This window comes from Crocodylus siamensis, chromosome 6 (genome assembly GCF_052110815.1).
Source record: "Crocodylus siamensis isolate JL-2025a chromosome 6, ASM5211081v1, whole genome shotgun sequence".
NCBI lineage: Eukaryota > Metazoa > Chordata > Crocodylia > Crocodylidae > Crocodylus > Crocodylus siamensis.
The window spans coordinates 76,981,698-76,994,577 of NC_143400.1; the positions used below are offsets into that span (position 1 = coordinate 76,981,698).

Below are 12,880 nucleotides of genomic sequence, written 5' to 3' on the forward strand. Positions count from 1 at the left end.
CCCAAATAAAAAGTCTTACATCACTTTCAAAAGATGTCCAAACTCAGGCTGCAAGTGGCCTCAAGAGAAGAAAGTTCCAAAGCTAAGGAGTGACTGCCAAAAGCAACCTCCCATGTGTGGTTTCTCTCGGCTTACCTTAGGAATCAGGATAGAAAGTAAGGGAGGAGATGTCTTTTAGGAATGTTGGGTCACAGCCTTTAGAGCCACTAATCAGTCATTATATTTGAGGCCCATCCAGGATTTAAACTTTTGGAAATTCCAGCTCCTATTATAACTGGGGAGATCTTCTTAAAAAAAACCCCATTAACCCTACAGCAAAACATTTTCAGAATCAGATATTCTGTCTTGATTATGTCTAGATGTGACCAGTTTAGCTAAAAATTATGATCTGCATTTTCAAGCTCTTTCTCTAAATTGATTCACTTTCTTTGCAGATACATCTGCACACATACACAAGCAAGCGGTTGTGCATATAAATTAGGTAGCTTGGTGAGTTCCGTACAAAAAAATGCAGCAATCTGTCCCCAGAAATTCTATGGTCAAATTGATAAGTCATTTCAAAAGCTGATTAAATAGGATTTAAAAATTACCATAAACAACTATTTAAACCTTATAAAAATTGTACCTGGAATGCCCTTTAGCCTTTTATTACACAACTCTTCATCAGACAAACTGATACTTGATCTCCGTCTTCTACCTAAGGAGTATATGATAACTGATTTTAATTCTTCTCCTGTACTATAGGAACATATTTGAATAATATAAACATAGATATGCTGTAAACACTTTTCTTTGAAATTACTTACAGATTGGCTTTCTTTTCTGCTCATTGTTGTTCTGGTTGTGTTTTATCCAGTCACCTGTTAAAACATATATGTTTTCCAGAGAAAATTAAAGTAATTCTCACTGCTAATCTACACATACAATTAATCTTTCTTACATTAACCTCTTCCCACTACTCAGCAAAGATTTAACAGCAGGCTACTGCAATCAGATAATTTTGTTACTTTTACCCAATAGTCTACAGCATGTTCATGATGCATTATTCTTAATAATTAGAAGCAAAACAAAATAAATTATCATAGCATATACTCTGCAATGTGGAATTCCTTCATTTTTTACAGTGTTTGCTGACTTGATCATGGAAGTAAATGGAAAGACTACTACAGATTTTACTAGGCTTTGAATCCAGTCTTTGGCTAAATCTGGCCATCAGAAACAAATATAATTTGTGAATAAGGTTTCCTTACAGTATTATTTTAATGTAATGTGTGGCAAGTACAGAACATTTGGTGACAGACACCTAAATCTTCTTTTAAACTTAGTACCCAATTCTAATACTTTCTCTATCCTATATTCATTTCATTACCAAAGTTGATGCATACCACTGTCAATTTTTGTAGCAACTTGTTAAAAGACTTAGCTAGTTCCATATGAACAAGAAAGAAACCTTTTTGGAAAAAAATGACAAAACACAACTTTCTTCTTGGCAGTTCTTCACAAATAAGGGTGTTAGGAAGGTAACTGCCCCCACCATTTGTAGGCTTACTGGTGACTAAACAGTACAATTGCAAGGAGGCAAATACTGCTGCAATGCTTACACATGTATGGCTGATTGCTGCTAGATGAGGGTGTACCTTTTCTCCACTCCTCTTCTCCTTGATGCTGGCTCTGCACTGACCTTTAAAGAACAGTATTGCCTTTTTGATTTGGAGCCACCAGGCATCGTAATCTGCAGCCTGTTTCCCACAGTTTGTGGTCAATACCACAGGCAGAAAAGGACCTCTTCAGAGTGTCCCTGAAGCGCTTGCATGGGGCCCCTCCGTCATGTTTCCCCATCATCAGTTCCCTGCACATCACTTTGGCAGTTGGCACATCAACAGCAGTTGTCATCCATCCAATCACCTCAATATCGGTAGTGTTGGCTCTTTGTAGCACCTCCATATTGATGCTGGCAGATCTTGAAAATGGTGCGGAAGCAGCACTGAGGAAAGCGCTCAAGGTGTATGTGGCGGCAACACAAGATCCATGACTCAGAACCATCGGTGGTGTGGGTTTTCTGGAAAATTTTGAATTGGAAAAATGGCAGACCAGCCCCAAGAGCCCCCTGTTACAGTCTGAATAGCCACAAGTATTTGAACTGAAATATTTTATTAGGAAAAAAATTGGTGGAATGCCTAGGATACTTAGAGCAATCCGGGACAACAGTCGGGTGTTACAGTATCCCTCCCCCCATGTGAGAGGAGACATATTCTCTGCTGCCCACTAAATGATGTCTTTTCTCCAAAGTTTTTCTTTTGCACAGTACTTGGCAATGTATGCCATCATAGGTAGTTCGTCAATACCGGGGACATTCTTAGCTACTTGCATAATTGTATTAAGAACAGTAGATAATTCATCGTCTGATACATGTTGTCCTCTGTGTTGAGGATCCAAAAGGTTTGCTGCCAGATGAACTGGATGAGAGCAAAACTCAAATCTCTTAATAAATATTTGTTTTACTGCTTCTTTTTTGTATAGAGGTGAAGAAGGCAAAAGCTCAGTTAGATTTTCATTCAGTTGTCTGAATATCTCTGAAATATTTGAAAGGCTTGGTGTATCTCCTTCAAGTTTCTTAATGGCCAGTGAAACTGGAAGTAGCAAATTGAAAGTGCCTTGAACTCGTACCCAGAACGCATCATTGTCGAGAATCGGCTTCCAAAAGTTCATGGGAATAATCTGGGATACTGTGTTGTCTATTGAAGCACACTGCAAACAGTCCTTTGTGCACAGCAAGCTATGTAAACACTTCGTAGCTGAGCCCCATCTAGTTTCTCCTGGCAATAAAAGTGCACTTTCCTTCCCCTGCCTCTTTCTGTAATTTCTTCAAAGTCTGATTAGCAACATGACGATTGCTGAATACCTTCATGATCACCTTGCAGTTTACCAATATTGTCTTCATTATATTCACACTTACTATGTCCTTTGCCAGAAGATTCAACGCACGAGCAAGACAGCCAAATACTAGTAATTGAGGCTACGTTGCTTTTAATATTTGCCATGCAGCTTTCATGTTACTCACATTATCAGTTACAAGGGCTTGTACCCTGGAGGGACGTGCACTTTCAGTCTCTTCACTCAATAATTTGGCTATGTATTCACCTGTATGACGAGAAGATTTGGTAGCAATTGCTTTCAGGAATATTGGTTCAGCTGTTGCTAACATAATGTTCAGTAAAGGACTCCTTGTATATCAGTCCATCCATCTGACAGCAAAGCCAGTGACTCTGCTTGACCAGTCCCTTGAATACAATAGTTTGAACTCTGTCACTCTCTTAATTACAACTTTGAAACTTCCAAGCTTGCCTAATATTGTATTGGCATCCATTCATCATTACTAATGAATTTTATGAAACTATTAATTTTTAGAAATGGAAAATTTCCAATGGAAAAATAAAGCACGGGAAAATTTTCCACCCCACATCTTTGAGCACCATACAGTAGGGTGGAAATAACAACAGCTCTGTACACCTTGACTTTGGTCTGTGCCTGTAGGCTGTGACTATTTCAGGCCCACTTGTAGAGTCTGCCAAAGGCACTGTTAGCTTTTGAAAATCTGTTGTCTACCTCCAACTTTACTGTTTTTCTTATCACTGGACATAGATTCACAAGGTTGCACAATTTTGTTACATAATTATCTATGTTTAAAGGATTGTTGAGCATTTTTTAGGCATGTGGGAATGAAAGGGAGCTCCTGGGCCATCAACAACTGGTTCATAAGCAACCATTTACCTATGTTAGTTTTGATTGTCTGGAAGTGTATGTAACATTTATGACTGCAGTATAAATAAACATTTGTTCAGCAAAATACTTTTTTTTTCATTTTGTATCACTCACTAGCCAGAGTACTCACTGCCCTGGACCTACTGATGCTTTAGATAAATACATGCAATACTCTTGTAGCAATACTCTTGTAGAAAAAATATCAAGCCTTCTATTTTATAATGTAACTAATTTTACCAAATTGAAAATAAGTTTTTCCATACAAATATCCCCCATTTTAATGTTGTTTCACTATCATATTAGAACTTCTGCTGTAACATTTGGTTCAACTAAAATAATAAAAGCTAAGAAATACTGGGATATTATTTTGAATTACATATCAAATGTACATCTTATGTAATATGCATTCCATTTTTTTCCTTCTTCTATCCAGAGAAACAATGATGATCTATTTTATGGTGTATTGACACTTTCAGCTCCAGACCTGGCAGCTTTGAGTGAAAATAACAGAAGTACATGTGAGGCAGAACTTGGTAAAAATTATGTAAGTTTTCAGCAGAAACAAACCATAGCTGCAACATATAATACTTACATTCTCTTAGTTTCGCTTTCCATACAATTACTTCAGACTCAAGTTCAACCAAAGATAACGTAAATTCCACAGGCTGCTCCAAATAGACTTCAATATAACTTTTTAATTTTAAGAGAGAGCCATCAACAAACTGCATTTCCTAAAAGAATGTAATTCAGCTTTAGAAAAACCTCTTAGTGAATTTTGTACAAACACTCCATATCAAAATACCTTATAAAAAAAGACTATAGACCATCTAATGCAAAATGCTGAGGCCTAGCAGCAGGGCTTCATACTAAGGAATGCCCCTTCCAAGACTATGTCCTCAATAACTGCTGCTTGCTGCTGCAACTGTTCATGCAGTCACTGAGTAAAAAGCAGAAATTGTCCTGGCTGCAGAGGCCAGAGTCCAGGACCCAACCTCGCAAGGGACTGCTCTCCTCAGAAGGCTACCCATGTCCATTGCTTCTTGTTTACTGCCCTTCTAGCCCCATGAATCTAGCACCCTTGGCCCCTCTCAATCTAGCCCAGTGGCTAGTAAACTCTTCTTGGAAGTAGGAGATATGGGTTTGAACCTTTTCAGGGTAAGACAGGCCTAGAATCCAGGTCTCAATTCCTGGTCAAGAGCTCTTGCCTGTTGGCTACTGGGCAAAAGCTGAACAATATCACTATCACTCACATTCGTGTGGAAGTAGGGCGCAGTCCTTTACTCTGAACTCAACACTGCCATCGGTCAGGCATTCTCGTTCAGGTAGGGAACTCCTCTCAGGATCCCAAGATGAAACAAATGCCTCCCTGGCAACTCTAAGTCTTAGTTCTGAGGAGTATGAGTTCAGACTGGTGTCTCCATAGGTACAATAATACATATCTGTACAATAAATCCAACCCTTGTACAGTGTACAACAGATCATTGCAAAAGTGGTCAAAATGTATACTGATTCTAGAATATCTAAACAGTACTTGTATACTGAAATAAATTTTTCACAGTTGATCAACTTTTCATCTACACACAAACTTAAATTGCCTTTGTGCCACCTCTCCCAAGTATGGATCTGCTCAGAGGCACGTTACACACATGGTTATGCTTCTACAGGCAAACACATAGTGGTGCGGATGCTGGGTCCTCAGAACCTCAAAGAATAATCCCAGCCAATCTACATCCAAAGGACCATTACAGCTGATGGCAGTGACTTCAAAGTGAAATCTGATTTCTAAGTGGAGACAGTAAGTAAAATAATAATATTTGCTATGTGCAGTAATATGATCATGTAAATCCCATACACATTCATAATCTTAAATATTTTACAAGTAAATTTTCAAGTTCAATATGATTATTTCCATTTTTCAAATCTACCAACACTGGTTCAAACACAACCCTATGACTAGCAGCTCCTAGTGGTAACTGTAGGCTTTCCTGAACTTGGGAGCCACCTGGGCTCTACAGTGAACGGGGAAACTTGTGTATTTAACTGTTTGATCTGGATCACCCTCCTAGGCCAGCCACCTAAATTTTAAGTGAGCTGATGCCTAAATTGAGGCACTTCCAAGATCAGTTAGGCTTAGACTGTCTATGATGAAAATAAAGGAATGTATCAAAACTCTTTTATGCTTCTATTTGCCCTGATCTTAGCAGGAGTGCAAATGATAAAATCTCTATTTTTCAGAAAATGTTTGCAAGTAAGCTGTGACACATACACTGACAATCCAATTACGCATTTGAAAAGAACATACCTCAGGGATTATGTCAGCTTCTGGTTCACTAATTAGTCTATATCTCTTTCCATTTTGTAGTAATTTTTGACAAACAGGGGGCTTGTCAATTTTAATGAATTTTTTATCAGAATGTCTTATTGCTTTTGAGATGTCCTAAAATTAAAAACACAGTTTACTTGTTACTTATCTTGGTCAACAGATTTTAAAAACTCATAAACAAGTTACTACTGTGCCTCTAGTCTTTGTGGTTTTCTCTGTCTTCAGTTTGATAAACAGATTGTGGTGTTTTTCCTTGGAAACACAAATGGTTGACTTAAGTATTTATAGTTCATGGAATATATTCTAGTTCACAGCTGAACCAGCATGTGTGTCCAATCACACACTAATGGAGTCTTCATATGGTGCAGAACTGACAGCTTTTGTATGCAAACAACTTTCTACTATGCAAATACCGACTGACCATAAGGCTTTTTCAGCGTGGTTTTCAACTTTCATTTCTGCCCATTACTGATATTTATTTATGGACAAGTACCGTTCCTCAACTTAAACTTTATAAAAAATATATATATTCCGCTGCATTCCTACAAAGGAGTAAAGGACCCCTCACCCCATAAGCATTCCTGAGCAAAGCACCCCTCACCCCCAAACCATTTTTACACCTCACATTTTGTCAGAACCAGCCCTCTGAAGTGCTTTCAACTCATTGAAGAAGAAAAATCTTTTTTTCCTGCGTAATAGGGGTAGAACTGGGTACTAATTGCCTGAATGTTCACTCATATTTCATACTGTGGGGTTGCATGGTCAAATACTGAATAAAGCAAAGAGCTATTGGCACCTCCCTACCATATAGCATTACAAAGCTGACTGTTGCAGAGAAAGTCCTGCCAGCTGGTTGTTTCTCTGCAAACTTCAAACATCATTCTGCAATTTCCTGTCTGATGTGGGGAGGGTCAAAGTGCAAGCCTAACACAAAAAGAAGCAATTCAATTATATTACTTGTCACTTGCAGCTTGAAATAATGAATGCAAGGGTCTGCCTACATGTGTCAACATAAATGATAGGAGAGAGGTCATGCAAAAAGAGAGGGCATAAATCCTGTATTCCAATCACTCTGGTGGCAAAATGGCTTCTAATACCATTTTCCACTGCAAGGTATTAGTGATAGAGTATGAGCTAAAAAGGCAGCTGAATCATTCTGGCCCTCTGTGCATGGAATCTCCAGAGACTTTTCAAGCCTTAAATGCAAAACTCCTGATCAAAGAACAGTTTCTCTTTGGCTACAACTTCTTGGTCATATAGTAACTTCGATAATTGCCAAATTGTAGGCCTGAACTACATGAAAATATGCTTTTAACAATCATATGTTGATATGGGCCTTATGCTGTTTTTAAAAAGTGGAACTTACCTTTATAAATGACTCATTATTAGTAGCTATGTACACACGAAATGACAAGGATGGATGATTATCAACAACTTTGTATAAAATTACTGCTCCATGATAATAAACTGGCTCTTGTGTTTGAATGACTGGTCCCACTGGAGACAGAGAACTCACATGCCATTTGATATGTGTTGATGAATGATCAACAGAGGGTTCAATTGCTGGACCAGTACTTTTGATATGTAGAACGTTGAATGTCATGTTAGATCCATGGTCTGCCAAGAGATACCGAAATATTAACATTTTTTGTAGGCTAGGAACAGACATTCAAAAAGCCAGACCCTGAACTGATTCAATCTTTAAAGGTTAGTCTAATCTGCAAAGATTGAACTGATTTACAAGTGCACAGATATTTATTTTTAATTCTAGAAATGCAGGCACACACCTACAATGACTCAAGCTAGAAGCTGAGGGCGCTAGAGCAGCCCTCCCTTCCCTTTGCAGCAGCTGCAAGACTGGAGGAAAGATGACCTGGGACCAGGCCCCTGCAAGGATTAAGTATGATTGTGGAAGGGTTTAAACCTCCACCCTGGCCTGTAGGGACCTCAGCCAGGCTGTACCTGGAGGAGAAGGGGGGAAGCAGCTTTTGCCAGGCTTGTCCCCGGGGCCAAAAACTGGCAGCACAGTGCCTCAGGCAACGAGGGGCAGGAGGTGAGGATTAGACCCCCTCTCTCCCAAGGGCACAGGACCCCAGTCAGGGTCTGCCCAGCTTCCCACCTTCTCCTCCTTGTGTGGCAGGGGCCTGGCCAGAGTCACCAGCATGGCCCTGATATCCGCCCCAGGCTGGGGCTGGGGCTGGGGCTGCAGCTGGGGCTGCGGCTGCGGCTGCAGCAGAAGCTGTTGGGCCAAGCCCAGCTGGCCTCAGGTTGTTACTGAGGCCCGGGGTAGAGGGTCAGCCCGGCCTGGGGCCACAGGGGCTGCATGGCTAGACTGCTTCCAGCTCCCTACACCCAAGCCAGCTGGGAAGGGCCCTGCAGGGCCAGCTGGTGAGGAAAGGGCTCTTCCCAGCCCACTGGGGCTGTGTGAAAGCCCAGCACAGCAGCACAGGTAGACGCTGGCTGGGCAGTGGGCTTCCCGGGCTAGCTCAGAGGTGCTGGCGAGCTCCGAGTCCAGCAGCTGCCACTGTGTCCCCTGTGCTGTGCAGTCCCCAGGGCTGCAGGCACACAGCCAGCCACAGGCTGCCCCCGTCACCTCCAGCTGCTGCTGCTGCTGCTGCCACAGCCATGCCACTCTGGGCGGGGAGGGGAGGAAGCTTCAGCCCCATGGCTTCTGCCCCGCACATGGAGCTCCGCCTGTAGCCCCTGGATGCCTTTCACCTGGACACCTTCCACCTTCCAAGGCATCTGGGTCGAAGGTGTCCAGGGCCTTCAGACAGAGCTCCACACCCAGGGCAGAAGCAGTCGGGCCTGACAGGGGTGTTTTTCTCACCTCACCTGTAGCTACAGCTCCTGCTGCACCACACAGGACCACACAGCACCACTCAGGGCAGGGAGGGAGGGGGGCTCTAGCCATGCTCCCTCCCTTGCCACTGGAGTGGGAAGTAGGTAAATGGCTGACAGAGGCAGGAGCCCCCCAGTAGTAGGGGGAGTGGGGAATAAACCCCCTCCCTACCCCATTTGCATCAGGGGTGATGTTTCTGGCAATGCCCCCATCTCTGCTCAGGCCAGAGAGCAGAGGGGAGGGGCCAGCCCTGCTCTTGGGAGCAGAGAAGACAGCCCCACCCAGGGCTACAAAGCATCTGGGATGCTGGAAGGCTCTGGTTTAACTTAAACCAGGAAGGGGTCTGGGACTGACGTTGCATAAACTGATTCAACCCAATTCAGTTAAGTCTAATAGTACATTCAACCAAGCTTATCTTAAACCAGTTTCAACCATTTTGAAACTGGTTTATGTGCATTGAACTTATGTTCTGTTACAGGTTTAAAAAAATTTCTGATCACTTAAACTGGTTTATGTATAACTGCTGTCCTGAGCCCTAAAAAACAGCAGTAGACATGTACACTCATTAAATCCAATGTATAGTACTTACCATGTAGGCAGAGGGAATGTGGGAACTGAATTGAAGTAAGAGCAGAGGCTGAGTCACAAGTGACATTAAAGAGGGGCCCACCAACAATCCATGGTTTTTTAATATAATCAGCATATTTGCTCCAGGACAATATGGTATACTTGATTTCAGTGGGCTTGCTGACTTCAAAAATCAAGCTTGTAAATGCACACTGGTAACTTCCCTCTGCTTCTAGCTTCAACCTGCATGGCACAAATGTGGCAAAAGTAGTTTAGTTTTCCCTGCATATTAAACATTGCATAATGTTGTGTTTTAAAAGGTGAGATAATTTATCCTCAAGAAGGATTTTTGCTTTTGAGATTTTTCTCCCCCAATGACAATCTCTATTAACAAACAAACAAGCATAGAAAATATCATACAAATAACTTTTTGTCTAGCACTTATTACTTTAGACCAAAACTCAGAGGCTTTTTAAAGCTTGCTAGCAAAATGAGTGCACCTGGAGAGTAGCCAAACCAATGCAGACTATGGAACGCAAACATAATATGCAATTCACATAAACCTCCACTAAAGTAAAGCAGAGAGCTGCTTTCTGCAGTAGGGGCTTGATCTAACGTCTACTGACTTCAGACTGGAGCTGAATTAGACTTTAGAATGTGCAAGTGATACCGAGATCTAATTCTGCCATAAAGTGCATTACAGCAACGCAATCCCGAGATGATAAACATAATAAATGCGGTAAGGCTGACATTTAGTTGGAAACAAAATTAACTTCTAGTCAAGTGCAGATGATCAAAAGGAATGACATCTGCTCTCACAAAGCACAACAGACACTTTATAGAGGCCCCATCTAACAAAGTACTTAAGCACTTACTTAACTTTAATTATTTTCCAAGTTTAAAGCCAAGAATGTGCTTAGGTGCATTGTACATGAAGGTCATATACCATTAATAATGGTAGCTATATACTGCTTATTTTTAAATGAATCTTGGTACATCTTCTATCATTATTACAAGCATATTACTGAGCAGGACATATAAGGCTCTTAATCTTTTATGTAATTCAGTTAAAAAAAGAAGTTTGACCTAAATCATATAAACATATATTTATCACATTAAACATATTTACCAAAATTGTTCTCCAGAAAATCTTCTGGGAGTCACTTGTTCCTTCTGAATCTGTAAAAATATATTAAGTACAAGAAAGTAAATAATCACAATTTTAAAATACTGGTATTAGCATTTACAAAATATCTAACAGAAAAAACGAATGTGATTTTTAAATACATACATGTTCAGTTTTGCAATGCTCACAGCAAGATTGGCTATTAACTTCTATGAAGAGAGAGGAAAAAATCATTTCTTTGAAATGAAGGATAATTAAAATAATCAGATAAACAATTTCAAAGACAGCTATTCATACCTGATTCAGTACCAGATGGCAGTAATTCTCCCTTTTCCAGGACTTCATCTACCCAAAAAAATTGCTTTTATGAAACGTATCGTTCATACAACATGTATAATGAACTACTTTCAACCTAAAAGGGCTGTTTTCAAAGTTTGTGCATGAAACTAAGGTTTCATAGTTGACCTTTTCAGTAGCTCTCCAGTCAACTCTAGACATTCCAGCCTGCCTTCATGAATTTTGATCTTTTTCAACTGCTTTATCTACTGGTATTTCAAAGTAATGCACTATCAAACTGATTTCCTTCTATGATAAGTTGTCAGGCTCTGTGGATGTGGGGAGAGTAGCAGATGCGATATACCTGGACTTTAGCAAAGTTTTTCACAGTCTGTCATGACACTGTACTGTAAGTGTGATGTTGTAGCCAGAATGGTCCAAAAATTATGCAACCATAGTTGGTCCAATAAAAGATATCACTGTAAAAAATTCTTGCCTCTCCCAAGATAAGGAAATATAGACTAGATGCAAGTACTGAAAAGTGGATACCTAACTGGTTGGATCGTTGTGCTCAACAAGTGGTCATCAATAGCTCAATGCCTAGTTGGGAGCAGGTATCAAATCAGGTTCCCCAGAGGTCTGTCCTATATCCAATATTGTTTAGCATCAGCATTAATGATTTGGACAATGGCACTGAGTGCAAGCTTAGAAAACTTCTGGACAACATCAAGCTGGTTAGAGTTGCAGACACTCTGGAGGGCAGGGCTAGGATCCAGAATGGACAGACTGGAAAAATGGTCTGTAATCAATCAGGTGAGATGCAACAAGGACAAATGCAGAGTCCTACACTTGGTGTAGAGTACTGCATGCACAAATCAGACTGGCAAATGACTGGCTAGGCTGCAGTACTGCAGAGAAGGACCTGGGAACTATAGTGGAACATAAGCTGAATAGAAACCAACAACACACTCCTGTTGCAAAAGAAATCCAACAGTATACTGGGTTTTATTATTTTTGCAAAAATTGTGTTGGTCTAATAAAAGATAATCACCTCTACCATGAGCCCCGATTGCCTTTTCCTCTAAACCAATACGGCTACAACCTAGATACCTGACACATGGAAGATATTACATTTTAGCCTCTTTTTTTTAATGAAATCTTCATAATTTCCCAAGGAGGAAGCAACTCTGACCACCTGAAACCTGAGATACTGCTCCTGCCTTTATCTAAGGTAATCTGCATCATCATAGAGTCTCACAAGAGCTGAGAGACTCCTTACCAGCTAAGAACTGCCTGCCCAGAGAAGTTTTCTATCTGTTGACTCCTCTGTGAAATCCTAAAAAAATATGACCTTTCATTTCTACCCAGGAAAACTTTTCAATCTTTTCTCTGATGCCTGTTGAATGTTGTTTGAGCCCAAAAGCTTGCACCTAAATAATTTGTTTTGAAAAAATCTTGTTGGTCTAATAAAAGATATCACCTCTACCACAAGCCCTGATTGCCTTTTCCTCTATACCGATACAGCAACAGCCTGGATACCTGAGTAAAGACTTGCATCCATTCCTGACGAAACTCTCATCACTAATGTTACAATGATACTTTTCCCATAGCTATTTGGAAATCTATGTGCAAGGGAGCATAGTTAAAGCACAGACTTCCTAGTCTGAACATTTCCCAACTTCTGGTTGAATGGTAACCTTAACTTTGTATTAACAATTTTTTTTTTTTATTCATCTGTAAATACACACAGTCTCTCTCTCTGTCTCTCTCTTTCCCACCCCCTACCCATTTTCTATATATGTTTATAGGAAGAAATGCTTTAAAACTAGGTGATGTTACACATTTTATCAGCACTCCATCATTTGCTTGCTATTGCATCCCACTGCCTTCTGTATATTACTTATATGGAACTTGTCTTTTTATGGGAATAGGAAAGTACACTCACCTGATTGTCTTGTATCAGACTGTTCATTATCTGCAGAAA

The 12,880-nt window shown here is 40.5% G+C and overlaps 1 protein-coding gene across 7 annotated transcripts in view; it reads right to left on the minus strand.

Annotated features, from left to right (window-relative positions):
• LOC149863036 (uncharacterized) overlaps positions 1-12,880 on the minus strand; it is a 37,152-nt gene that overhangs the window by 4,487 nt on the left and 19,785 nt on the right. For 4 of the 7 annotated variants that reach the window (XM_090053117.1, XM_090053116.1, XM_090053123.1 and 1 more), the window contains 10 exons: positions 12,842-12,871; positions 10,918-10,965; positions 10,786-10,829; positions 10,624-10,673; positions 9,517-9,737; positions 7,452-7,702; positions 6,065-6,199; positions 4,355-4,493; positions 807-860; positions 626-697 (listed from right to left, as the gene is read on the minus strand). In XM_090053117.1, the coding sequence (XP_089909243.1) occupies positions 626-697; positions 807-860; positions 4,355-4,493; positions 6,065-6,199; positions 7,452-7,702; positions 9,517-9,737; positions 10,624-10,673; positions 10,786-10,829; positions 10,918-10,965; positions 12,842-12,871 (1,044 nt within the window). The remainder of the gene's footprint in view (positions 1-625; positions 698-806; positions 861-4,354; positions 4,494-6,064; positions 6,200-7,451; positions 7,703-9,516; positions 9,738-10,623; positions 10,674-10,785; positions 10,830-10,917; positions 10,966-12,841; positions 12,872-12,880) is intronic. The other 3 variants (XM_090053121.1, XM_090053120.1, XM_090053118.1) reach the window with 2 other exon arrangements.